At 32.5% G+C, this 24812-nt stretch overlaps 11 protein-coding genes across 11 annotated transcripts; 7 read left to right on the top strand and 4 right to left on the bottom strand.

Annotated features, from left to right (window-relative positions):
• Positions 1-1456: 1456 nt before the first annotated feature.
• Positions 1457-7995, top strand: LOC128395194 (myb-like protein A). Its single transcript, XM_053355599.1, has 4 exons — positions 1457-2999; positions 3041-4992; positions 7252-7483; positions 7591-7995. Exons 1-4 carry the CDS (start codon positions 2527-2529, stop codon positions 7892-7894), a joined length of 2961 nt encoding a protein of 986 aa, XP_053211574.1. The 5' UTR covers positions 1457-2526; the 3' UTR covers positions 7895-7995.
• A 17-nt stretch (positions 7996-8012) lies between these two features.
• LOC128395152 (mismatch repair endonuclease PMS2-like) lies at positions 8013-11203 on the bottom strand. The gene is made up of 2 exons (XM_053355552.1): positions 10818-11203; positions 8013-10741 (listed from the first exon to the last, which is right to left on the bottom strand). The coding sequence occupies exons 1-2, from the start codon at positions 11117-11119 to the stop codon at positions 8416-8418; spliced, it is 2628 nt and encodes an 875-aa protein (XP_053211527.1). The 5' UTR covers positions 11120-11203; the 3' UTR covers positions 8013-8415.
• Positions 11204-11486: 283 nt separating this feature from the next.
• LOC128395188 (60S ribosomal protein L27-like) lies at positions 11487-12162 on the top strand. The gene is made up of 2 exons (XM_053355592.1): positions 11487-11653; positions 11801-12162. Exons 1-2 carry the CDS (start codon positions 11573-11575, stop codon positions 12128-12130), a joined length of 411 nt encoding a protein of 136 aa, XP_053211567.1. The 5' UTR covers positions 11487-11572; the 3' UTR covers positions 12131-12162.
• Positions 12163-12166: 4 nt separating this feature from the next.
• Positions 12167-14888, top strand: LOC128395157 (protein arginine N-methyltransferase 7-like). The gene has a single exon (XM_053355556.1). The coding sequence runs from the start codon at positions 12611-12613 to the stop codon at positions 14819-14821; it is 2211 nt and encodes a 736-aa protein (XP_053211531.1). The 5' UTR covers positions 12167-12610; the 3' UTR covers positions 14822-14888.
• Positions 14889-15036: 148 nt separating this feature from the next.
• On the top strand, positions 15037-15996 carry LOC128395187 (60S ribosomal protein L27-like). The gene is made up of 2 exons (XM_053355591.1): positions 15037-15209; positions 15368-15996. Exons 1-2 carry the CDS (start codon positions 15129-15131, stop codon positions 15695-15697), a joined length of 411 nt encoding a protein of 136 aa, XP_053211566.1. The 5' UTR covers positions 15037-15128; the 3' UTR covers positions 15698-15996.
• LOC128395169 (sorbitol dehydrogenase-like) lies at positions 15686-17844 on the bottom strand. The gene is given in 6 exon segments (XM_053355574.1): positions 15686-16142; positions 16226-16286; positions 16289-16525; positions 16596-16780; positions 17032-17362; positions 17447-17844. Coding segments are annotated over 6 exon segments (1077 nt in total). The 5' UTR covers positions 17565-17844; the 3' UTR covers positions 15686-15997.
• Positions 17845-18459: 615 nt separating this feature from the next.
• On the top strand, positions 18460-20742 carry LOC128395163 (E3 ubiquitin-protein ligase RBBP6-like). Its single transcript, XM_053355565.1, has one exon. It carries the CDS (start codon positions 19136-19138, stop codon positions 20624-20626), a length of 1491 nt encoding a protein of 496 aa, XP_053211540.1. The 5' UTR covers positions 18460-19135; the 3' UTR covers positions 20627-20742.
• Positions 20680-21438, bottom strand: LOC128395190 (prefoldin subunit 4-like). Its single transcript, XM_053355595.1, has one exon. It carries the CDS (start codon positions 21227-21229, stop codon positions 20822-20824), a length of 408 nt encoding a protein of 135 aa, XP_053211570.1. The 5' UTR covers positions 21230-21438; the 3' UTR covers positions 20680-20821.
• A 90-nt stretch (positions 21439-21528) lies between these two features.
• On the top strand, positions 21529-21985 carry LOC128395191 (cytochrome c oxidase assembly protein COX19-like). The gene is given in 2 exon segments (XM_053355596.1): positions 21529-21854; positions 21856-21985. Coding segments are annotated over 2 exon segments (342 nt in total). The 5' UTR covers positions 21529-21642.
• Positions 21936-22524, top strand: LOC128395192 (U11/U12 small nuclear ribonucleoprotein 25 kDa protein-like). The gene has a single exon (XM_053355597.1). It carries the CDS (start codon positions 21936-21938, stop codon positions 22383-22385), a length of 450 nt encoding a protein of 149 aa, XP_053211572.1. The 3' UTR covers positions 22386-22524.
• A 4-nt stretch (positions 22525-22528) lies between these two features.
• LOC128395182 (peptidyl-prolyl cis-trans isomerase-like) lies at positions 22529-23552 on the bottom strand. The gene is made up of 2 exons (XM_053355587.1): positions 23326-23552; positions 22529-23095 (listed from the first exon to the last, which is right to left on the bottom strand). The coding sequence occupies exons 1-2, from the start codon at positions 23515-23517 to the stop codon at positions 22670-22672; spliced, it is 618 nt and encodes a 205-aa protein (XP_053211562.1). The 5' UTR covers positions 23518-23552; the 3' UTR covers positions 22529-22669.
• Between the last annotated feature and the right edge of the window lie 1260 nt (positions 23553-24812).

Below are 24812 nucleotides of genomic sequence, written 5' to 3'. Positions count from 1 at the left end.
TCAAAAAATGAGAATCTCAATGAGATGAAAGAGAAAATTGTAACCGTTAGATTTTCATGGTTCAAAAAATTTGATAGCGAATCAAGAATCTTAATAATAATCATAATTAAAGTTCAATTTCTTCTTAACCAGGTATGTGGGTTACGATCATAACGATTTATTAACAGCAGAAGATGAAAAAAGAGATGATCTTAGTTGGCTATTTTCATGTAGTTCATCAGAATCAGAATCATCATGATAGTGATTATCGATTACACTTTAACTTGTAGTTAATTATTATCCTCATGAAGATGAACAATTTGGCTACTGTTGTTAACAATTAAGCTTCAAAATTCAATTGCAGGGTCACTGAGCTCACGATTTCCAATCCAACACCTCAATAGAAACACGTACAGCCAAATCGTATCCTCTCACTTGATCAGAACCATAATTAACTTTCACTCATCAACCAATGTGATATTTAATAGTTAATTGTCGTAGTTAAAGTTGTTTCTAATTGTTTACTTTGATTGTTTACTGAAATTTCATCGGTGGTAACAAGAAGAAGGGAAAAAAGTTCTGAAACTTAACAGAACCAAAAAAAACTACAATTACCGTTACTTTAATTGTTTGACGGTTAAATTTGATTCGTTTTCTTCAAATTAAAATTCTCATCAACTTGTCATCTCATCTTCAATCCTGTCATCAGTTGTTTCCCCCTCTCTTCTTACCTTCAGGTGAGATAATCAGTTTTTACCTGGTTTCTTTTTATTATCAACAATCAAACTACCTCATCTTTTGATTGTATCTCATGGTAACATTATCATGCTTTTGACAATATGAACACATCAATACAACATTAACTACTCTTGTTGTCTGTTGATCATTTCAAGTGATTAACTTTAGTTTTACACTCTCATCGTAAATTGTTATTTATTGAAGAAACAACTGAACAACAATTAACTGTTAATCTGTCCTTTTTTTCATCATTAAACTTTAAATTTTCAATTCTTGTGCGTTACCTTTATATATTTATGTTTACCGTTATTCAATTGTTTTAGAAAATAAAATTTCTAGTTGATTCATTTATCTCTTGAAACAATTGAATTAAAGTGTTTGTTGTTATTATTAAATAACCAGGGAAAATACCGATAACTTTCAATGTCCAAATTAAGTAAGTTTACAAATTCAATTATCTTATTTATCCGTTTCTCGTTTTTTTTATTATCATGAAATTGATGATTTGCTCTGAATTCTGAGTGATGATACAAGATGATGAACAAATTTTAAGGATATAAAATTGTTACCATGATGATAAGATTTACTGATATCACTTGAAATTTATTAGTGTTTCTTATAATATCAATAAGAATATGAATCATCATCATGATTAAGGATTAATTTGAAGATGATACAAGAGAATACGAGTTATATGATTAGTTTGAGAGAGAGAGAGAGAAAGAGAGAAAAAAAAGTTTAGGTCAACAGTTAGAATCGGTAAAAGGTCAATCATGTTAATATGTATTTTCTGTAATGAGAGAAGATGAAAAATTAAAGTTCTGGGTTTATGCAAGGTAACCTTTAAGTAGAGAACCAATGGAAAAGATGATGATAATGATGATGAAGATGAGGATGATAACAAAAGATGAATGGTAAACATTTTAAAAGTCTGTTCGTGTGTCCAGAGATTTAAGATGCTGGTCAAGATGATGATGGAAAAAAAATAGTAAGAAGAAAAAAGGACATGTGGAAAAGGAGAAAGAGAAAATGATAAACATAAGAATAAGGTAAATACCCTCAGGTATTTTTACCTTTACACAGATAAAGAAAAGTCTGTTCGATATAAATTATATGGACAGAACCATCTGTCGTTTTCTTGGCGTACGACTTACAATCAAAGTCCATCGATAACCAGAGACCTTTCACCTCAACAGAAAAGGATAAAATATCAATGACCTTCTCTTGGCCCTCCTTATTTCTCTCTCTCTCTTTCTTTCTTTCTTCGAAGGAATTCCTAAAATTAAAGGTTTCGAAAGAAAGAGAAACGCGTGCTGCGTTTTATTCTACAAAACGTGTTAAGCACGTTCTCTCGCTTTCTGTCTTCCTCTTTCTCTCTTTTTCGGTCTTCCTTTTCTCCGCTTTAACCTCGCAGATGTCGATGTTAATGCTTCTGTTAAGGAAGATGAAAAGAGAGTTTTTCATCATCTTCTCTTTCTTTTCTTAGACCAGTTGAAAAGGGAGTCTTTCTTTTTCTTCTTCATCCCCCTGACCCTCTTCTTCTTGTCTTCATGTTGTTGTTATTTGTTGTTCCTTGAAGAAGATATTGAAAAACAGTCACTCTTAAGACTTCAAACTGTTAACATGATTAAGTTTTCATCATTTCGATAAACAGTTTTTTTTGTCTTCACTTTTTTTGTTTGTTGTTTATTCATTTATGAAACAGTTAACCTGATTTCTGATTCATCAATTTCTCTCTCTCTCTCTCATAACTTTGGTGTTGATTGTTGTCATGGTCAGTGTGTGTGTGTATATCATTTTTAATTAACTATGAGCATCTTTCTTAACTCAACCACAATGAGATCCTTGGTTAACTCAATTATTTTGGGTGAACCATCAAACAATAACTACATTCATCAACACAACCATCAAAATCATCATCAAGATAATTTTTTCCATCATCATAATCATATTCATTCAAAACAAAACTCATTCTCATCTTCTTCTGAAATTATGTCCACTATTACAGAATCATCTAATTCATCCATTGACTCTGGTACTTTTGACGTTTTCGACGATCCTGAAGATCATTTCTACGATGAACCTTTATTATCAACCTTTGATTATCACTTCCTTGATAATAGTAATCAAAATCGTAACCCATCAACATCCTCATCATCATCAAATGTCACCAATATCTCATCTCATGGTTCCTCATCCGTAATTGAATCACTTTTACTTGAATCTTGCAATAACAACAATAACTACAAATCGCTTGATAACAATAGCGAGAATACTAAACAATTGCCTTTTATATACAAACCCCATCATCATCATCATCATCTTCCCATAATCAAACCTCATCAATCGGTAAAATTACAATCAACAAACCTAAAATAAGACCACCGAAACCACCTCGACATATCAATCCTTTGACAGGTAAAAAATTGATCAATCAAAGTGTTTCAACTGATTTACCTTTGACATTACCCCCTAAAGGTGCTTGTTCCTCATCATCATCTTCATCCTCATCATCCGGTGTATCAAGTACAGGATCTTTATCACCTTCACCGTCGTTTAAATTGTGTGAAGAAAGTACCAATAGTTCACCTCATCTTCCGCCTCCTTTGCAACCTCAAAGTGTCTCAAAGAAACCCGATCGTCCACCACCACCGGTACCCGATCATCCACCAAAACCATTGAGGAAAAAGAGTGAAATTAAAACAATAACCAGTAGCAATCAAGCACCAATCGAAACACAATCAACAATGGCCGTTCTAAATCGCTCCAGATCAAGTCAAGGATCTTTTTATGAAACAGCCTTCGATAGTAAAGCAATTCTTCATGATGGTTTACATCGTGATCAAATTAATCAACTAAGTCAACATAATCTTCAACCAATCAAAATGACATATCACTCTAATCATCATCCCAATCACAATCATCATCATAATCATCATACAAACAATTTTCATCGTTCCACTGAGAATAGTAACTCATCATCATCAGTCGCATCTTTTATCAACGATAATAATATAAACTCTTCTCGATCATCAACAGCCTCATCAACATCATCTTCCAACGGCCATGAATCTTCAAGTTCATCCACACCCAAACATCTCGATCAATTAGCTGGATCGTTGTTACCTCGACGACAACCAATTAAATCAACTGTACACATACCACGAAGTAAATCTAGTGATATAACTCTTAATTTATCAGCTGCTCTAAATCCTCCATCATTATCATCATCATCATCATCTCCATCACCACCATCTAATCAAACAGATAAAATTTCATCTTCTATTGAATGTAAATCAGCAAATATTATTACAAACCATTTATCTGGTGATAATCAATCAGCTAAACGTAATCAAGTAAACACTAAAACTTTATCGACATTTTCGATGGTTAAATCAACAACCAGTGATTCCCTATCGTCATTTGATTGTGAGGCTGGACGAGTCTTGACACGGACAAGATCAAATCTTGATTCGCTTCGTTTATCAATCCAAGATCGCAATAATAGAGTTAATATATTATCATCATCTCCATCATCTTCATCATCATCATCAACATCAACAACAACAACAGCAACAACAACAACTACATCTTCTAATGATGCTTTTAACTCATTAGTTAAAAGTAATAATAATCATTGTAATCAGAAAATTGTTGCTACCACCAATAAGATGACTGATAAATTACCAGCTAATCGATCATTTCGTCGATTAAATCTTAAATTAGATGAGACTCGTTCATCTATGAACTTATCAAGTCCGAAATTGCAAAGTCCACTTACCGATACAAGGCCACTGGACGATTACGATACTCCTTGGGACTCTAATCAAAGGCTTAACAAAGTATTTAATAAGTTAATTAACACACCAAGTGAAAAGGATGAATCAGATTGTTTTCCTAATGTAAATTCATTGCAAATCAAAACACCTTCAACTGAATCAAATCTAAATAATTTGACAATATCATCATTTGTAACAACATGTAATCAAGTTAATTTACAACGGGATTGTATTGATAAAAGTGAAGAGACAATTGTAATTGGTGGAAATGATAATGTTTCAAGTTCAAGGGCTGATGAACAATCAACTAACCAATTGCAATTAAATGAACAACGAAAAGGTTCCGTTGGATCAACTAATTCAAGTAATTCATCGGTTACAATTAGCGGAGACCTGGAATCAAATGGTTGTATAAATAGTTGCGCCTCATCGCCAATTGAACCCGTTAAAATGGACTCGAAACCCGAGCGACCTCGTAAATTGTCATTGCCATTGAGTAAGTTAATCTAGTAATTAAAATTGTTGAACATTCTGCTGACAGAGTTACAAATGTTTTAAACACTTAAATTGTCAAAATTGTTGATTGTTCATTTTTCAAGTTTCTCATTAATGATAATCATTGTCTCTCTCTCTCTCTCTTTCTTAATCTCCTTTCTAATTGCAATCAAATTAGAGTAAATTAATTAATCTCCTTCTCTCTTTTATCCGTAATGTTGTAAATTCTCAGTCGTCACTATATTTTACAATTAACTTTGATTCTCTTGAGATGAATGATGACAATTTATCGTAGGAAATAATTCAAATTATTTGATGACTCTCATTGAATTTTGCTTTTTATTATATTGCAAACAGTTAATGTACATTAGATTTTCTTGAAATGATCAGAGTAATTCCCATGAGTACACTTTGAAATTGTTCATGTTGATTAATGTTCATCTTACTCATTAAAATTACCGTAATCATGTCAAATATTTTGATACAATTACAATCATTGACTTTTCTAATAGTTCAACTTGATATAATAATAATAATCTTGCAATTACTTCAATAACCATTTCAAGCATTGGTAACATATGATTTTCTGTTATAATTCAGTGTAAGTGACTCATGAGAATTGGAAATCATCACAATTTAAACTTTTTCATTTCAAATTGTGAACACAATCAATCATGGAGAGAGAAAAACTAAATCAATGCAATTAATATTAATACAATTGAGTAGGAAGATGTAATATTTGCATGAAACCTCAGATTCATTAGGATAATTATTTTTTTCTATTCATTAATTGATAATGTGATGAATTGAATTTACTTTGGTTTTTTTAATTAGCATTGCAGCTTAATTGCAAATTGCATTCTATTATTATAAAAGATTAGACAAAATTTGCTAATCCATTGCAATTGATTTTGCATCTTAAGCCCAGATGAAGATTCTGTAATGATTAAATTTGATTTTGTGATGATTTTTTTTGTATTAATATGAAAACCCATTGGTTTTGATAGCTCTCTCTCTCTCTCTCTCTCTCTCTTTGTTATTATCATATGAAAGTTTTGACGGATTGATGTCTCAGGGAAATGACCTTTTCCCTCTGTAGGCCTGGGGATCACTGAAGAGGCTTTCTCGCAACCTTGTTTCTTACATTTACTTTTTACCTTTGTCTGGGCCCAGGTCCGCCCTCAGGGTAAATTGAAGTTGTGGTGGCCTATTCAAGGTTCTCCCTCTCTATCTTTTCTCTCTCTCTCTCTCTCTCATCTTGATGATGTTGATGATGATCATCATCAAGTCACACTTAACAACACTTTCCGATCCCAGGAACCTTTGGACATGTAATATTATTATTATGTACAAATGTATTATATCGCGGGCGTGAGGCCCTTGTTGGTAGCTTATTAAAATCTAGGCTATAACCGGATTGATTTAGTTGATAATGATGAACATGAAGAAGGTGATGATGATGATTAACTAAGTAATCATCATCATCTTTCTGATTCTTGTTGTTATACCTCTTCCAGGATCAGAGAAACACAAGATTAACCCTGGTAAACATCATGTTAAACCAGATAAAAGTTCACAATCAATTGAAACCTTATTAATATTTTCCCCTCTTCTCTGCATCAACTTTTTTTTCCCGATCTCAAGCAATTAAATTGTACACAAAAATTGATCAGTTGATTGTTCCTATTGAATAATCATTTCAATCCAACAAATTAACTGTTTCTATTAACAATTTTTTCCCTTCTCTCCACTAATCATTTACCTTTTCATTTACTATTTTCCCTATTCTGGTAATAAGAAAACTTTTTTTTTTCTTCATCACAACTTATATATTTTTCTGATTACTTTCTATTGACTGTTGATGATGATGATGATTATCTTTATGATTATCATGTTGATTATCTTTCACTTGGTTTTATTATTCTCTATGTGTGTATATTTAATAGATGATCAGTTGATATTTAGGTTTACTTAATGTTCAAATCATAATGAGAAGCCATTACTTGGAATAAGAAAATTATCTTTAAGGTTTCTTAATCTTCCCTTTGGCTTAATCCAATTTACTTATCACATTGTGTTTATTTGATTAACATTCTGGTTACTCTCTTATAACGACAATTACTTTTCCTTTTGTTTGCAATTGTATATTTAGTTTACTTGCTTATTATTACTCTAATTAATTATTTATGTTCAACTAAATTTCTCTCATTAATCTTTAACTAATTGATCTAATCTTTTCATCTCTTTCTCATTGATTTAGATCTTAAGAATGGCAATGATAGTACATCAGCTAAACGTGTTGACCTTAATCTTAATCTTGATTTTTCAAATGTTCCAACAGTTGATTCATCAGCTAATTCATCACCAGTTCCAACAATTACTCCTAAACTTTGTCTTGGTCCAAGAAAGAAGCCACTACTGACCTTCACTGGTCAACCTTTACCCGTCGTATCTGAAGATATTGATACGACCTTAATTCTAGAAAAGCAAGGGTAAGATTCTGGTTAACGATAATCATTTTATTACTTTTCGTCAACGAAAATGTTTCCATTTTAACTTATTCTTTTTTTTCTGATTATCTCGATTTCTCTCTATTTAGTTGGTACCATGGATCAATTACTCGACTCGATGCTGAGAATTTACTCCGAAAAATGAAAGAGGGCAGTTACTTAATTCGAAACTGTGAAAGTACCAAACAAGACTATTCTCTATCTCTTAAAAGTGTCAAAGGTTTTATGCATATGAAGATCGTTAAACAATCTGATGGTTTCGTTCTTGGAGTGTTTAGTAAACCCTTTGAGAATATTCCGGAAATGGTTAAACATTATTCCATTAATAAACTTCCGATCAGGGGAGCTGAGCACATGTCACTTTTATACCCTGTTATTGATCAATTGCTGTGAGAAACCATAATTATTGTGCTAATCGATTTGTCACCAAAATTTATCCTCGAATATTATATTACATCATTGCCGATATAAAGCTTTACATTTCTACTCATTTATTGATATTATGTTTTCGTTTTCTTTTTTTTTTGTTTCTTGATAAATTATCAATGGAAATGAAAGTTTCTTGACCATTGGTCAAACTTTTGTTTCGTTCTCTCTATATCTCTTTCTCTCTTAAAATCATCATCAATGTTTGGCTTCAATTCATTCATGAGACTCACGAAAGCTATAAAACCAAAGAAAAATTCATGAGTCAATCGACTTTCTCATTTTTTTTCCTCGTAATTTTTTTTTCCTGTTTCATTCTTCAGGAATATAATCATGTAATTTTTCAAACTCTAGTAATTATGAAATACACACGAATTGATTGTAGCGGTGCCTTAATTACAAAAAGAAAATAAATAAATGTTTCTTTCCTTTTAAACAAAGAAAAAAAAGAGGAAATGATTAATTTTTATGTTAATCGTTTCTTTTTATCACATATTTGATTGAGATTTGATCTCGTTTATATTGAATAGGAATCGTATTGTTGGTCGACCATGGGCACAGATCCAAGGGTTTCGTAAATGAACCAGATTATTTAGGACATTTCTCATCCTCTTGTGATCAAGAGAATCGTTTATCATTATTGATTTACGACAGGCTCGAGATGCAATCATTTTAATCATTTTCTCTGGTTTATAGTTGTTGCAACCACTTCCTGTTTCCTCTATTTGTGCTAAGATTTCCTCGATTTCGTCTTTTCCAAATACAGCGTCTTGACTAGTTGGCACTGAGGCGAGATATACCTTAGATCCAGGGGGATTTTCATCTCTGATTTCAATTTTAAACGATAATCTTTCAAAGGTTTCCAAGTTACTTGCAATAATTGATTCCTGGTAGCATGTTAACTGTAATGGAATTGGGTTGACTAATCTTTGAGATTCTAAAACGGTGTTTTCAAGAAGATCTTCAAAATTGTAACGCTCATCACTTGCGTGTTGGTCAATTATGAAAACATCATCATCTAATTTAGCAATTATAAATGCTTTGTTAAATTGACCAATTATCTGCATCTCACTGAAGGCTTCCTTTTGCATTTCCCTTTTTAATTCATTCTCTGCCTGAATTTGATCACAATCGGTTAATTTGGTGAAAAATTTTGAACATCTAACATCAGGTTGGGAATTTTGATTTTCATAATATTTCAACAGTTTATTTCGGTCAATTGATGACTTATAGGGAATCCTTTTCCTGGCCATATCAACCAATCGTTCATCGGTGATAACTTTTTTGGTCTTAACGGTTTTCGGTTGAGTTTCAGTTTCAGTTTGATTGATTCCGCTCGTGGTTGGAATATCTAATGACAGGTCAACGGTGATTTCGGGTGTAGCTTGAATTGCAAGCTCATTTCGATCTGTTGTGTCATCTAAATTACTAGATTTTGGTACAATTGAAAAAATATCGCGAACAGATAATTGATGATGATCATTATTATTATCTTGAGTCTTTTTTTTCTTATTGAAGGTGAACTGAGATAAACTTCGTAGTCCAGGATTACTGAAGCTTTTATTGGCCTTAGATCCATTACTAAAATCAGAACTATATTTAGCTGATCGATCTTGATTAGTAAAAATTGAAAAACTCTCAATTTTTTTATTTTTGTTCTGTTGATTATCATCGGCTTGTTCTATTTGCTCTGACTCTCGAAGTATATTTCGAACAGGATTAAATACACCAACTTCAGGTTCATTTTCATCACTTGTATTCAATTCTGATCTACCTAAATTCTGAGTGTGTAGATCCAAACTCGTATTTACTGCACTAACTGGTGTACTTTGATTTCGTTCAGGTTGAGAAACTGGAGTTCGCATATACGAATCAGCTGGTGAACTACATCTTAATAGTGTATTATTTACATAAGCATTGATGGTGTTTATCTCGTCTTCATCTAAATCTGGTAGATCATCATCGAAATCATCAAGTGGTCGTTTATTGGTTGACTTTTGTGTACTTGTGAAAGGTGCAGGTTTAACGGAGTCCAAAACCACCGTGTTTGTTTCAAACATCGATAATAGAGATGATTTAAGGATAGCGAATAAAAGATTCTCTTGGGGAAGAGAAAATGTTCTTTTGTCGGGATGGACGCTAAAGTCTATTTCATGTTTACCCAAATCGACAAAAAGCAAAACGAATGGATTAAGTGTTTGATTGATCTCCTTGTAGACTGAGAGAATTAACTTTTCCAAAGGATTATAATTGGCTGGTCTATGATTCAAGAAGAAATAAACTTTTTTCAGCTTGGAAGGAGCTTTATCTCCATGTGAAACATAACCGGTGATCCTGATTTCTTTTTCATCGTCTTTATAAGAAGATGACAGTTTATATTCAACAGCTACTTCATCTTTGATTGAATGTTGAATAAATGGTTGAATTGTCTTCATTTGTTTACAACCAAGTAGCTGAATGATATTATCTTTGATGGATTTGGGTTCAATGTTGAGAACTTCATTTTTCCGGCCATTAACAAAATTTGTGACCAGTAAACGTAAACTGGTGAATCCCAATGCATATGGATAAATAAACTGCATCATGTTGTTAAATTGCTTTAAATAGGTAGATTCAAATTCCTTCCTCCGAACGGGATAACTTTTGAATAGACTTTTAATCCTAATTGTAGTCCCAACAGGCCGAGCGGTTGGTTTAACAGATATTAGTTCACCGGAGTTGTTGAAATGAAGCTCATTCGCTATTTCTGTTGACTTATGTCTGGTAACAATCGATAAATCTGATAATTCGGCAATTGAAGCCAAAGCTTCACCTCTGACAGAAAAAAGCAAAGTTAAAAAGAATAGAATTGGAAAAGAAAAGAAAAAAGAATAGAAAAAAATAAGCCAACCTGAAACCGAAGCTTTTGATGGACCCAAGATCTCTGTAGTGTTTTAATTTAGATGTATAGTGAGGTAAGGCCAAGTTCGGAAAGTCTATTTCTTGGATTCCGCTTCCATCATCCGAAATTTCAATCAATTCTTTACCATAATCGACGAATCTTATTTCAATGTAAGTAGCATTTGCATCAATTGAATTTTCAATCAATTCTTTAACCACATTAGAGAGACTTGGAATCACTTTACCAGCAGATATTTTACCAATTGTTTCACGGTCGAGAAATTTAATAGAAGTTGAAGATTCTGAAGACATTATTAAGGTGAAAGAAAACGAAATTAATTCAAATTGGTCCAATCGACTAGGAAAAGTTGAAGAAAACAAAACAAGAGATTGAAAAATTATTTTCGTTTCAAAGAGAAACCGAACTTTGAGCGCGTATTTTAAATATCGAAAGAATTTCGAATTTTGATTACAAATCAATTGATTAACCTCATTTCTAATTAAAGATATCATTTAAATATCTAATTGAAACTTTTGAAGATTGATTCTCGTCACAATTCAATAAAATCTTTTATTTGGTTGAGCGTTGGCAAAAAAGAATTTTTTCCATATTTGAAACTCGCGGGTTCTACTTGAAAATCTTGTTAGGAGTTAATCAAAATCTCCATCCGTTTCCTGTTGAAATTTTATTTTTTGTTTGTTTCTCAAACTAACAACATTACTATTTATTTGAGTTTATTAATTAACTCAATTAATTTAGTCAAAATGGGTAGAATAATGAAACCGAATAAAGTTGTGCTCATTTTGAGCGGTCGTTATGCCGGAAGAAAAGCTATGGTTCTAAAGGTAAGATGGTTCCTCTTTTTTTTACTTTGATTCTCTATGATACCAACGTGTGATTATTTAATCTAATTGTTTTTTTTCTTTCCTTTTTCTCTTTTTCTCTCTTTATCTTGACGTTTTTGTTTTCTTTGGTGATGATTTTAATAATAGAATCACGATGAAGGCACATCAGATCGATCCTATGGACATGCAGTTGTCGCCGGTATTGACCGATATCCAAGATCAATTAAAGTGAGGATGTCCAAGAAAAAGAAAGTGAAACGATGTAGAATCAAGCCTTTCATTAAGACTTACAATTACAATCATTTAATGCCAACTCGATATGCAGTGGATATCCCATTAGATAAAAGTGTATTGGCAAAGGATGTTGTTAAAGATCCATCAAAAAGAATGAAAGCAAGACGAGAAATTAAAGCTAAATTTGAAAGTAAATACAAGGAAGGAAAACACCGGTGGTTCTTCAGTAAATTACGATTCTAAATGACAACCAATTAAATGTTATCAACTATCAATATCACAAACTGTTTCTATTACTTTTTTCCCCCATTTCGTGATCATAACTTAATTTCTAACTAACCCCAATTGATTCCTCGGCTTATCTCAAAAAGTCTCAAACTCAATTAACAACAAAATCCAAGCTCCAATCAAACACAAAAAACAAGACAGAATAACGATAATCACAAAACCAATTTCAAGTTCGAATATTCGAACATCAATCAGACTAATCAAATGAACTTACAAAACAATTTTCCAATCAACTCAATTTAATTTAATTTTCATAAAAATCAGAAAAACAAACAATCGGTGAGAAAAGTGATCGATACATTGATAGTTGTTCTTTTTTCTTCCACCAAGAGATGTCGCTGGTTGTATGTTCTTTCCAATTCAATCACATTGTTAGTTTAAAATTCACAATTAAGAAAATGTTTTAAATTGATTAACCGTTGTGGTTAAAAGTAAATGTCATTACTGTTGAATAATTTATCTTCATTAAAGTGTCCATTTAGAAGAATTCTCTCTCCACCTCTTACAATGAATATCGACAAAAGACTTGCCTTTGTCCAGAAATTTAATCCGTTAACCTGTAATCTTGAATGGACTTATGTTCCTGAAGTGTATGATTATGTCCAAGAAATAGCGAGATCTGATTATGGTGATATGCTTTGGGACCAAGAGAGGAATATTCTCTACAATAAAGCGATTGCCAAGTGTTGTGAAAAGTTAGTTGAACGTGAACCAGATACAATCCGAGCCATTGACATTGGAACTGGAACTGGATTATTATCGATGATGGTTGTTCGTCAACTTAGCTTGTTAAAAAGATCTGTTGAGATTAACGCATTTGAATGTTTCCCGGCGATGGCTGAATGTGCCAAAAAAGTGATCGAAACCAATGGATATTCAAAGTCAATAAAGGTGATTGAAAGCCGATCCGACGAGGCCGAAGTATTGGAACCAGAGGAAAGAGCTTCTCTTTTAGTGAGTGAAGTTTTTGACACTGAGCTAATTGGCGAAGGAGCATTGAGAGTGTTTAAAACTGCTCTGTTAAATCATTGTAAACCTAATCCACTTGTTGTTCCTCATAAAGCAAGAATTTGGGTACAATTGGTTAAATCACCTTGGTTAAATAATGGCCATTGTTTAGCTCCAAGAGGAATTTCAATTGATGGAAATAAGTTGAACATTTCTATTCCCTCTGCTATAACTCATTGTTATGGTTCCAATCACTTGCATGATCTTCAAGCTAATCAATTGGTTTTAGGAAAGGATATTGATCTAATTTCGGACCCGGTGGTTGCCTTTACTTTTGATTTCTCGGATATCGAATCATTGAAATATGATGATCAAACAACAATTGAATTTGTCTTGAAGAAACCATTGATTGGAGAGTTTGTCAATATCGTTTTCTGGTGGGACTTGTTGATGGACGATGAAGCCGAATTTGTTTTAACTTGTGCTCCCTATTGGGCTCATCCAACCAAAGGTATTGGTGGGGCAAAAAATAAGATCCCATGGAGAGATCACTGGATGCAGGCAATTTATTATCTTCCTGCTTATTATAAACCATTCACTATGGAAGTTCAAGATATTTTCAAGTTAAACTGTTATCATGATGAGTACAGTTTCTGGTTCGATATTGGTACAACTCGATCAACCAATAGATCAAATTTTTGCTCCTGTGGAATACACAATGATTTGAGTAGAAATCGTATTAGAATGATGACCGATGAAAAAGTATTGTCAACAATTTATCCACCAATTTTCACCGAAATTAATGGTAAACGTGATTTAAACATTCTCTTCCTTGGTGATGCAAGTCTCATTCCTATTCTAGTGGCTAAAGATTTACATGAAACTGGTAAAGTTTACGTTCTGAAAAGAGATCAAACTATGAATAGTCGTTTCTATGAGGAGTTTGGTCGTAGTAATGAAATACTTAATCGGTTGGTGATTGTTGATGAGATTCAACAGATTGAACAAATTCAATTTGATATCATATTGGGTGAACCATTTTTCGATTCGATAATTTTACCCTGGGATGCGTTTCACTTTTGGTATTTAATTGGTGATATGGCCGAAAAGGGAATGGTAACAATGACAACGAAAATTTTCCCAAGCAAAGGAAGAATTAAAATGTTACCTGTATCATTTGATCATCTATGGAAAACAAAAGCTAAATTGGGTAAATCGGTTGAAGGATTTGATTTAACCGATTTTGATAATCTAATTGAAAAAGCTCGAGAAATTAGTGACACTCCAATCGAACCACAATCACTCTGGGAATATCCTTGTAAAGCATTAACAAATAACTCAGAGACAGTTTTCGAATTTGATTTTCGACTTGAAAAATTAACCAAAAAATCTAAATACACATTTGAGAAATTATTTAAAATCGATGGACCAAATGAATACAACAATTTGGGTTTAACTTTTTGGGCTGAATTTGATTTTGCGAATAAAATTTTGAACTCTGGTCCAATGGAAACAATTAAAAAGGGTCAATATGTCTCATGGAATAGGAATTGGAAACAAGGAATGTCAATTATTCAAACATCTCCAGTTGCAACTTTTTTGCCAAAAGATTTTCAAGTTCAATTAAATATCGAGTATGATTGTTCAATCGGTTCTCTTAATTTAAAAGCTCAACCTGTTGATAAGAAAATAAGTTAATTTTTTTACATTAAAATTAAATTCATTAAATTGAAGAGAAATTCTGATCATTTATTTGACTAAACTATCAATCAACCACAAATGAATCATTCAATTCGGTTAACTGATTGAGAAAAAAAAATTTTCTTTTCAGTTTGAAATTCGCGGTATCACATGTAAGATGCTCTTTCGTTGCCTGGGCAACTAACATCTTCATCCGTTTCCTTTTCATGATCAAAATCAATCAATTGTTTATTTTTATTTTCTGTTTTAATTTATAACATTTATTTATCTGAGTTAATTAATTAACTCAATTAATTTAGTCAAAATGGGTAGAATAATGAAACCGAATAAAGTTGTGCTCATTTTGAGCGGTCGTTATGCCGGAAGAAAAGCTATGGTTCTAAAGGTAAGATGGTTCATCTTTTTTTTACTTTGATTCTCTATGATACCAACGTGTGATTATTGAATCTAATTGTTTTCTTTTCTTTTCTTTTCTTTTCTTTTTCTCTTTTTCTCTCTTTATCTTGGCGTTTTTGTTTTCTTTGGTGATGATTTTAATGATAGAATCACGATGAAGGTACATCAGATCGATCCTATGGACATGCAGTTGTCGCCGGTATTGACCGATATCCAAGATCGATTAAAGTGAGGATGTCCAAGAAAAAGAAAGTGAAACGATGTAGAATCAAGCCTTTCATTAAGACTTACAATTACAATCATTTAATGCCAACTCGATATGCAGTGGATATCCCATTAGATAAAAGTGTATTGGCAAAGGATGTTGTTAAAGATCCATCAAAAAGAATGAAAGCAAGACGAGAAATTAAAGCTAAATTTGAAAGTAAATACAAGGAAGGAAAACACCGGTGGTTCTTCAGTAAATTACGATTCTAATTTAACTTTTATTGTTCTATTTTGTGATATGTGAAGTAGTGATCAAACGATGATTTAAAATTAAATGTCATAAATTTGTAAGTAAAAAGTGACGACATCTTTTGTTACCACAACTTTCAACACAATCTCAACAAATCATCAATTCTACTACAATCAACAAGTGGGAATAATTTTTGGATTAATTGATGAATAAAACTTTTGCTAGATCAACAATATTACCATTGATCAATTATATTAAATAACAACTAATTGTAAATCAGATCTCAATCATAATAGTAAGATCACTTTCTCCAACTCGATTTAATGACATTTAATCAAGATTTTCAATCCTTCCCCTTTCTTCATGGCCTCAAATGCCTCCATACATTTGTCGAGTTTGTAACGATGGGTGATGAACATTTCGAACTCCTTTCTAGTGGATAACAGTTCAATCGCTTGAGGATAACTAAAGTTCACAACGTTAACAGAAAAAAAAGTTACCAATCAGATTTAAATTGAATGAGAGAAAATGAGTAACAATTAACTTACCTGTTTCGATAGCGACAAACACCAAGAATATCAAGTTCCTTCAGCGAGGCTTTGCTCATCGGAGCGCTAATTTCTTCGGGTTCAATCCAATTAGAATGATCTTACCTCCGACCTCAGTTGCTTCGATTGCTGTATGAACACAAATCTCGGTTCCAGTACATTCCATGGTTATATCAGGTCGGCAACCAAGAGCTTCGAACGCTTTTTCGGACAAATCATTGGGGGTCATTCCTTTGACACTCAGAATTGTCCCATCGACACCAAGAGCAGTCGCCTGGTCGAGTTTATTTTGCATGATGTCTGTCGATTTATCGGTTAATTCGGTCAATTAAATAGCTATTAGATTGTCTAAATTAAATTAAATTCTCACCTAGAATTACGACTCTTGAAGCTCCATAAGCTTTAGCAGTTAAGAATGTCAATAGTCCCATAGTTCCCGCTCCACAGATCAGTATCTTCTGTCCAAAAGTGACCTTAGCCCGATTACAAGCATGAACCGAAACAGCCAAAGGTTCAGCAAGAGCAGCGACTTCGAGACTTAAAGTCGATGGTACTCTGAAAGTGAAGAAATTAAATCGTAGTAATCAAACTAATCATTTTCTCCTATTTTTATCAATCAAATCAATTCAGTTCAGTTGGTTAATATTGATTAACAATCATGGTACACAAACATGATTATTATCATGTTCAACTAATATTGACTTGAAAATCAATGAGAATTGAATATTATTATTACTCAAAGAAAATCAATCAATAATTATATAATCGGACTATTTGATTGGACAATTAGGTGAGTGTTTACTTACTTATGGACAAAAGCAGCGGGGTGATTGTAATATTGTTGAATCAAACCATCGGCGGGTGGTAAACCCTTACACTGAACCATACAAGCGTCGCAATAATTGTAAGTACCTCGAAGACAAAACTTACATTGACAACAAGGAATAGCGTTTTCAATGGCGACCTTATCACCTTTCACCAAACCGTGGACATTTTCCCCGACAGCAATGACCGTTGCTGACCCTTCATGGCCCAAGATTAACGGATTTTTGACCTCAAATGTACCAAGTTTACCTTCTTGCCAAAGGTGAACATCAGTACCACAAATACCACAATATTCACCTTTCAATTGAACCTCTAAATTATTTATTTCAAAGAGATTAGAAAATTAAATTAAGTCTTAACAATAATCGCAATTAGTTAAATGCTTCAATTACTTACCGCCGGGACCCGGAGGGTTTGGTAACGGTACATTTTCCAGTCGCAGATCTTTGGCCGTAAATAGTACCAACGCTTTATTAGATGATCCAAGATTAGATTTCGATCTTTTAACCGACATGATTAACTCGTCGACAATTTTAATTGGCGATAAAAATGGTGAACAAATTGTGATTGATTGACAATTTTAATCTTAACACAACAATTAAAAGGCAAATTAAAAAAAGCTCAACAATCAATGAAGGATTATGATTTTTAATGTTATTGGATATTCAATAGAAAAGTAATTAGTTATTTACAATAATTGGATATTGTTAATCAAATGATGAAATTTTATCCGTTAATTGTAATTGTTGTAAATTGGAAACTTTATCCTAGTAAACACAAAACTCATATTAGATCAGTTCTAATCTCGAATATGTTTTTTTCCTCTTTTCTCACTTTTTTTCCTTCGAGTTTGTCCATTACGAACATGATGCAACAATCGACTAGTATTTAATCAATCAACCTAATTGTCCAAAAAAAATTCTAATCATTGATCTAATTTCTGGCTTAAATATCAATTGATTTCTATTGGATTTAATTTCTCTTGATACACTTGAATTAGAATTAATTGTTCAATTTTAATTACTCTCTTTTCTCAATGAAAAATATCCAATTAATTAATTTTCTTATCACTTTTGTAAGAATGAATTAAATTACATCATTCTGATAGACTAGAACGCCGATTAATTAATTATGAATTCGCACTGAATCTGAAATAATTAGACCTTAATTCTTGATCTTTTCCATCTAAATTAAGATTTCGTGGTTAACTTTTCAATTTTAGATTCGAAAACAGTGATCTTGAAACTCTAATTCTAGGATTTAATTGTTCTAATCAAAAATGGTAAATTGTCTTACCTTTGATTGGGATAAGACAAAAGGATCAAATGTAAACAACTGAATTAAATTATCATCACAATATCAAATTAGCTCTAAATCAACTTAAGAAGGTGATTTTAGTGAACAATCAAATTGTCAACAAAAATGAGATTTTTGTCTTAATTTTTCGTCTTAATTGTAATTAACCACAATTCGTAAATCGATATTTACACCACAGCTCTAAGTTAAAAAGCCGGGAAGGTGAAAGGCCACTAAAAAACGATCTTTACAAACACTAATACATGTTGAAGCGAAAAACGTTTGTGCTAATTGAATCGATTAGGTTATCGGGTGCTCATAAAAGTTTATAGATTCGAAAGTAATTCTTGATTACCTTTTAATTTTCTTTTAATTCTTTTCTTTTTTTTCACCACTAACTAATAATCCGAAACTCTTTTTCATGTCTAAGCCCTAAGGCAAAAGTCGATCAATGCCTAAGGCTCCCGATGTGGTTAATTTTCCTCTCGACCACAATGGCGTTTGTCTAAATCCTTTAATCTTTTACCTTATAAGTCTTTGTGTTAATCCTCGAGATTAAAATATTGAATGGATTAAGGCTTCATCTCGATTATAATCTGATTAAGCATTTTCATCTAAACAGTTTAGATTAATTCATTTAAATTGACTTTCTTTTCAGATGAACGATCAGCGCGTGCGAAACTTTTAGTATTTAAGTTCGTTCAATAATAGATTTTTATTCATTTGACCAATCGACTTCTTAGTACAAACTTAAATTGTCAATTTTTCTTATCATTTGTTTCGTTGAAAATGTCAATCCATTATAAGTTCAAAGGTGACATCAAATCAGAGAGATTACCTGTTGATGATGTGTCAATTTCTGTTGGCCAATTTAAAAAGTGTATTTTTGCCGATAAAAAAATAGACTCTTCTACAACTGATCTCATCATTACGGGTGAAGATTTGGAAGAATATGATTCTGATGAGAAGTTCATTCCAAGGAATACAAGTGTAATCGTTGTTCGGATTCCACTTACTTCCGTCAACAAGAAACGTTTCAATAATGAGACCTCAACTCGTTCCAAGTCCCATAAACGTGGATACGATTCAATCAAAGAAATTATAAAATCTTCTAATCTTTCAGAAGCCACAGAGGAAGAAAGTATTGAAGCGATGTTTCATCATTCAACTCAAGAATATGATCCAACAAGATACTCGAAAAACTATAACGTTGTTGGACCTTTACCTCCGAACTACACTTGTTATCGGTGCAATCGACCAGGTCACCACATCAAACAATGTCCAACTTATAATAAGGGCATAAAGAGGAGTTCAGGTATACCCAAGAGCTTCATGGTTCCAGTTAGTGCTGAACAAAAAGGAGCCTTGCTAACAGGCAGTGGATTTGCTATTCCACGTATCGATCTTCAAGTTTATTCTGAGAAAAAGGTCAATAAAAAAGCTCCGGTGAATCAACATCAAGTCGAAAATGAATCCAAAGAGAAAATTCCTGAACAATTAAAATGCTCCTTGTGTGAAGATCTACTTCGAGAGGCCGTTTTCTCGCCTTGTTGTGCAAATAGTTTTTGCGATGAGTGTTTGCGAATGGAATTATGCCAAACTAGTCAATGTCCATCATGTCTCAAGACGGAGATAGAACCCGAAAATATAATCCCGGTTTTAAGTCTACGTTTGAAAGTAGAAAAATTCATCTCAGAAAAATCTCAACAACAACAACCGAAACCCGAAAAAGAATCAATTTGCGACGATTCGATCAACACAACGACCGATAAAACTACCGCTGCAGCCGCAATTCCATCAACTACCTGTTCGTTGGCCGATAAAGTCTCAAAATCTTCAGAGGTCGAAACAAAAATTTGCGAACCTGAAAATCAAAGACAATCAATTCCAACTCTTAAATCAAATAAACAAAATCCGAATGAAAATCAACCACCTTATCCAAGAAATCTTCCTTTATTTCCCGATGAACCTTCGCCGAAAAGATTTGCGATGAGTGATAATTTCGCATTCAGTCAATCGCCTTACATTTATATGCAACCGCCGATTTTTGCTCCATTTAATCAACTTTCATTCGGTCAATACTTCAACTCGACACAAGCAGCTTATTATCAAAGTTCAACGAGTGATGACAATTACGACGATGATGTTAATCGATTCATTCAACAATTGCAGTCTGATTCCAGAGTTCGTTCATCACCTTCAAGATCGAAGCCACAGTCCAGATCGTTTTCCAGGATTCGAGCTCATTCTAGACCAAAACACCGACACCATCGTTATTGAGATGAAGAAAAATAAATTAAAGTGACCAAAGACAATTATCGCCATGAAGATGATCAAGTTTAAAAATAAATTTAATTGTAACCAAAAGATAAATAAAACTCATTTTTGCATTGAAATGTTTACTGTCGATAACTTATTCCGCGTTTATCCAAAAATCGGGTTTCATTTTCCGTGAATTTAAGTAAAAAAATGATCTTATTGTTCATCGGCTTCTAAATTGATATTATTTCGACCAAATTTAGCATAGAGATCAGTCTTCAGGTTGTTCATCTCTTCCCGTAATCGATCAACTTCATCTTTCATGGTGGAAACTTCTCGGCTCAATTCCTCCTTCTTCTTGTTCACCCATTCCAACGCTTCTTCCCCGGTGAAGTGAACAAACATTTCACCTTCCATGATGTTGAAACCTTCATCATCGTTCAGAGTTGAATACAAGTCCATCTCTCCAATTGATTCCTCTATATTTTTCAGTTCCTTTTCTTTGTTAACCAATTCCTCTTTGATCTCTTCTAATTTAGAATTGTGACAAGCAAAACGATTGATTTTACTTTGATCTTCATATGTAACTTGTAAATCACTAGTAGAAGTAACTGCTGAAGCCATGATTCCAATTGAAAAAAAGTTCCACAATTAAATTAATCTCCAAACAACAACAACAAAACAATCACAGTAAAAGAGATAAACCAAACCTCTTAATAGAGACAATAGATTTTCGATTCTTCTTACAACAGGAACTTCAAAATAGAAACTAAAATTCGACGTTAATTTAATTTCATCTAATATTTAAATTAGAAAAACAAATCACATAAATTTAATTAATTCTAATTCTGATCAAATTTTCTCAAATTTTCTCAAATTGAACAACATCAACAAGAAGAACATCAACCCTACCTGGTGAGCGAATTTCTCTTCAACTGATCATCTGGAGAATTTTTTTTCACTTTCAATCTTTTTCTTTTCTAATCAAGTTTTAATTTCTCTTCGTTCTTACAATTAATTAATTGAGATTCCTTTTCATGTCTGTGCCCTTTGGCAGTAGTCGTTCAGTGCCTAAAGCTCCTGACAAGGGTAGTTTTCCTCTCGATCACGATGGTGTTTGTCGAAAACCATTAGTCGCTTACCTTAAATGTCTTCGTGTTAATGACGCTGTTACAATTAATTGTCGAGAAGAAATTAAGTCTTATTTAAAGTGTAGAATGGATAATGGATTAATGGCTGCTGAAGAATGGAAAAATTGGGTTTTCTGATGAGATTGATTTGGTTACCAAAGATGGAAACTCAAGAGCTGAAGGAGTTAAACAAAACACCAATGGAAAAGATGAACAATCAACAATTGGACAATCAGTTAGAAAAGATTGAACAACAAATTGAGAAATTAACCCAAATTGATCCTGTTTTAAAAAGATTACCTAGTGATGTATCATTAAAGGAATTAGAAGATATTGTTGGTCTACATGAAGGTCGATGTTGGAAAATTATTGTTGAAAGATACGATGGTCAGGAAATTGAATTAATAACCGATAAAGAATCAACTATTTCCGCTTTGAAGAAATCATTACAATTCTATTTTACCAAACATCTAAAGCGATCAAATGTTAAATTACAAACTAAAATTAGTTGGAAGTGTTTCTGGAAAAGATATGATTTGTGTCTAAATGGTCTACGGTTACTTGACAATTCTAGAACAATCAAAGACTTTGGAATTGTAAATAACAGTAAACTCCATTTTCTAAGTAAAATTAACAAACAATCTAAATAATCTTATCAAGTAATCACAACCAAAGAAACAAAAAAAATTCATCCGTTTAGTGAATAACAGAATCGGGGTCACCTTGTAAAGTTGTGTAACTATTAACTAATTGTAATGATAAATAAATTGAATGAATTGTACAACAAAATCGATTCAACTAATTCAGTTCTTTATTCGGAGAGAATTCAGTTATCAAAACATTTTAGAATGTTGATGATAAATGATTTTAGAGAAAATAAAAAAAAGAGAATCTAAATTCTAATTGTAATTGTGATTGTATTTTTTTGGCGAATTTAAAGTTGGCCAGAATTGGTAACTGTGAGCTTCTTCTTGGGTTTTCCACTTTGGGTTCCGAAGCCTTCGAGCTTCTTGACAACGTCCATACCTTCAACGACACTGCCAAAGACAACGTGCTTACCATCTAACCAAGAGGTTTTAACGGTAGTTAAGAAGAATTGTGATCCATTAGTTCCTGGGCCAGCATTAGCCATGGAAAGGATTCCAGGGCCGGTGTGTTTAAGTTGGAAGTTTTCATCAGCAAATTTCTCTCCGTAAATTGATTTACCACCAGTTCCATCGTGCTTGGTGAAATCACCTCCTTGAATCATGAAATTTGGAATAACTCGATGGAAAATTGATCCTTTATAACCGAAACCTTTTTCTCCGGTACATAGAGCTCGGAAATTCTCGGCTGTCTTGGGAACAACATCAGGTCGTAACTAAACAAAGAAAAAAAAAGAAGCAACGAAAAAAAAAGGGAGAAAAGAAAATTTTTTAAAAATTAATGGAGAAGAGAAAAGCAAATTTGTTCTTTCAAAGTCATTCTATATATAGGACACTCCTTGGTCAGAGACCATCATCTTCATAATGACCTGCCCATAATTTTTAAACAAAGAGAAGAATAAGAAAGAGAAATTAAATCAACCAAATTAATAGATTGTTACTTTACCTCCATGACAATTCTGCCGAGATTTTCACCGTCAGCTTCAACATCGAAGAAAACTCGTGGATTAGCCATATTTTTCTTTTCTTTTTCAGGTAATGAGCACAAAACACTGGACTTGGTAACAAAGGAACGGGTAAAGGCGACGTTAACTAAACGATTGTGAAAAAGTGATCTGCAAACCAGACTATTTATCATCTTATTCCGGATACACAATTACATTCACGCTCTCAATCAACATGCTCTTTGTTCAAACTCCACCTGTTGAAGTGAATCGAAACTTCGCTTGTTTTGCGCGGGAAAATTGAACAAAACGTCGAATTTAAATTTTCTAGAAAACAAAACAATTAAACTTTTAATTCATTGGATTACAAAAGTTAATGGATAAATTATTCTATCAGATTTGAGGTGATTATGGTCATTTGGTAGAAATTGAATGAAAATTAGTCCGTTTTCTTTTTTTACTCTTAACGTTTGAATCCGTGTCCAAATGAACCATGTCCAAAGCTTGAGTGACCACAACCCCAACCGGACATCATAACTGGATAAGGAATATAATTATGTTGACCTTGACCTTGTCCGCCCATGATAATGATTGATCCACCAGATCCACTTCGACGATTGGCTTCAGCGACATTGACTATTAAATTATCAGAGATTCAATTAGAATAAAAAATTATTTTTCTATTGCATTACAATTAAAGGGAATTGATCAGTTAATTGTCTTACCAGAAAAAGCGATGACAGTTAAAATGACACAAGCAAAGATAAAGTTGATTGTTGATGAATTCATGATGATTTTGAAGTTTTTTTATTATTCAAATTCAATAAAAAAATTTACTGTTGTTGATTAAATTGCTTACAATATGATTGTGATGGATTAGTAAATCAAATCAAATCCTTTTATATACTTTTTGGTTTCAATTAAAAGTTAATTATTCAATATTATCATGGTTGACCAATCAGTTTCCTTTTCAACATCTAATAATTTGATTAACAAGATTAATTAATCTGATCAATACAAGAAAAGGAAAATTAAATCATTTCTAATTAATGCTCATTAGAATCACAGTAGAAGCAAAAATCAACTAATTAAATCAACTGTAGACCCTGAAAAAAAATGATGATTAGTTGATTTGGTTCACTAATCATTTATTTCAAACTAAAGTAAATCATATAAAAAGTAATTACGATCACATCACATTAATTAATATCCTTTTGATTTATTAATTGTTTTTTTTTATTCACTTTAATTACTTCCGATTTTAATTGTGATTACATTTCAATTGCACGAATCAGTAGGGCCAAATTTGATTGACAGGAAATTCAATCAAATTTTGATCTTTCAAAAAAAAGAAAAAAAATCTTCTCTATGTAAATGATTAATTAATTTTCTCTCAAAATTAATTAGAAAATTAATTTTCCAAACAATTAATGGATTGAAAATCGCGCCTCAAATATGGAAGTTGTGGTTAGAACACCAGAGGGCCTTA

The sequence above is a fragment of the Panonychus citri genome, unplaced genomic scaffold (genome assembly GCF_014898815.1).
Source record: "Panonychus citri isolate SS breed McGregor unplaced genomic scaffold, ASM1489881v1 Contig00141, whole genome shotgun sequence".
Lineage (NCBI taxonomy): Eukaryota > Metazoa > Arthropoda > Arachnida > Trombidiformes > Tetranychidae > Panonychus > Panonychus citri.
The sequence above is the reverse complement of the archived record's forward strand: the minus strand, read 5'-3'. Positions and strand labels throughout refer to the sequence as shown.

Excerpts from the sequence above, each read along its gene's own strand:
- LOC128395194 (XM_053355599.1), top strand. The coding sequence starts at position 2,527 with ATGAGCATCTTTCTTAACTCAACCACAATGAGATCCTTGGTTAACTCA. Across the intron at positions 3,000-3,040 it reads AATAGCGAGAATACTAAACA|TTCCCATAATCAAACCTCAT; the intron begins ATTGCCTTTTAT and ends ATCATCATCATC. Across the intron at positions 4,993-7,251 it reads TAAATTGTCATTGCCATTGA|ATCTTAAGAATGGCAATGAT; the intron begins GTAAGTTAATCT and ends TCATTGATTTAG.
- LOC128395152 (XM_053355552.1), bottom strand. The coding sequence starts at position 11,119 with ATGTCTTCAGAATCTTCAACTTCTATTAAATTTCTCGACCGTGAAACA. Across the intron at positions 10,742-10,817 it reads ATCAAAAGCTTCGGTTTCAG|AGGTGAAGCTTTGGCTTCAA; the intron begins GTTGGCTTATTT and ends TTTTTCTGTCAG.
- LOC128395188 (XM_053355592.1), top strand. The coding sequence starts at position 11,573 with ATGGGTAGAATAATGAAACCGAATAAAGTTGTGCTCATTTTGAGCGGT. Across the intron at positions 11,654-11,800 it reads GAAAAGCTATGGTTCTAAAG|AATCACGATGAAGGCACATC; the intron begins GTAAGATGGTTC and ends TTTTAATAATAG.
- LOC128395157 (XM_053355556.1), top strand. The coding sequence starts at position 12,611 with ATGTCATTACTGTTGAATAATTTATCTTCATTAAAGTGTCCATTTAGA.
- LOC128395187 (XM_053355591.1), top strand. The coding sequence starts at position 15,129 with ATGGGTAGAATAATGAAACCGAATAAAGTTGTGCTCATTTTGAGCGGT. Across the intron at positions 15,210-15,367 it reads GAAAAGCTATGGTTCTAAAG|AATCACGATGAAGGTACATC; the intron begins GTAAGATGGTTC and ends TTTTAATGATAG.
- LOC128395163 (XM_053355565.1), top strand. The coding sequence starts at position 19,136 with ATGTCAATCCATTATAAGTTCAAAGGTGACATCAAATCAGAGAGATTA.
- LOC128395190 (XM_053355595.1), bottom strand. The coding sequence starts at position 21,229 with ATGGCTTCAGCAGTTACTTCTACTAGTGATTTACAAGTTACATATGAA.
- LOC128395192 (XM_053355597.1), top strand. The coding sequence starts at position 21,936 with ATGGAAAAGATGAACAATCAACAATTGGACAATCAGTTAGAAAAGATT.
- LOC128395182 (XM_053355587.1), bottom strand. The coding sequence starts at position 23,517 with ATGATAAATAGTCTGGTTTGCAGATCACTTTTTCACAATCGTTTAGTT. Across the intron at positions 23,096-23,325 it reads TCGGCAGAATTGTCATGGAG|TTACGACCTGATGTTGTTCC; the intron begins GTAAAGTAACAA and ends TTCTTTGTTTAG.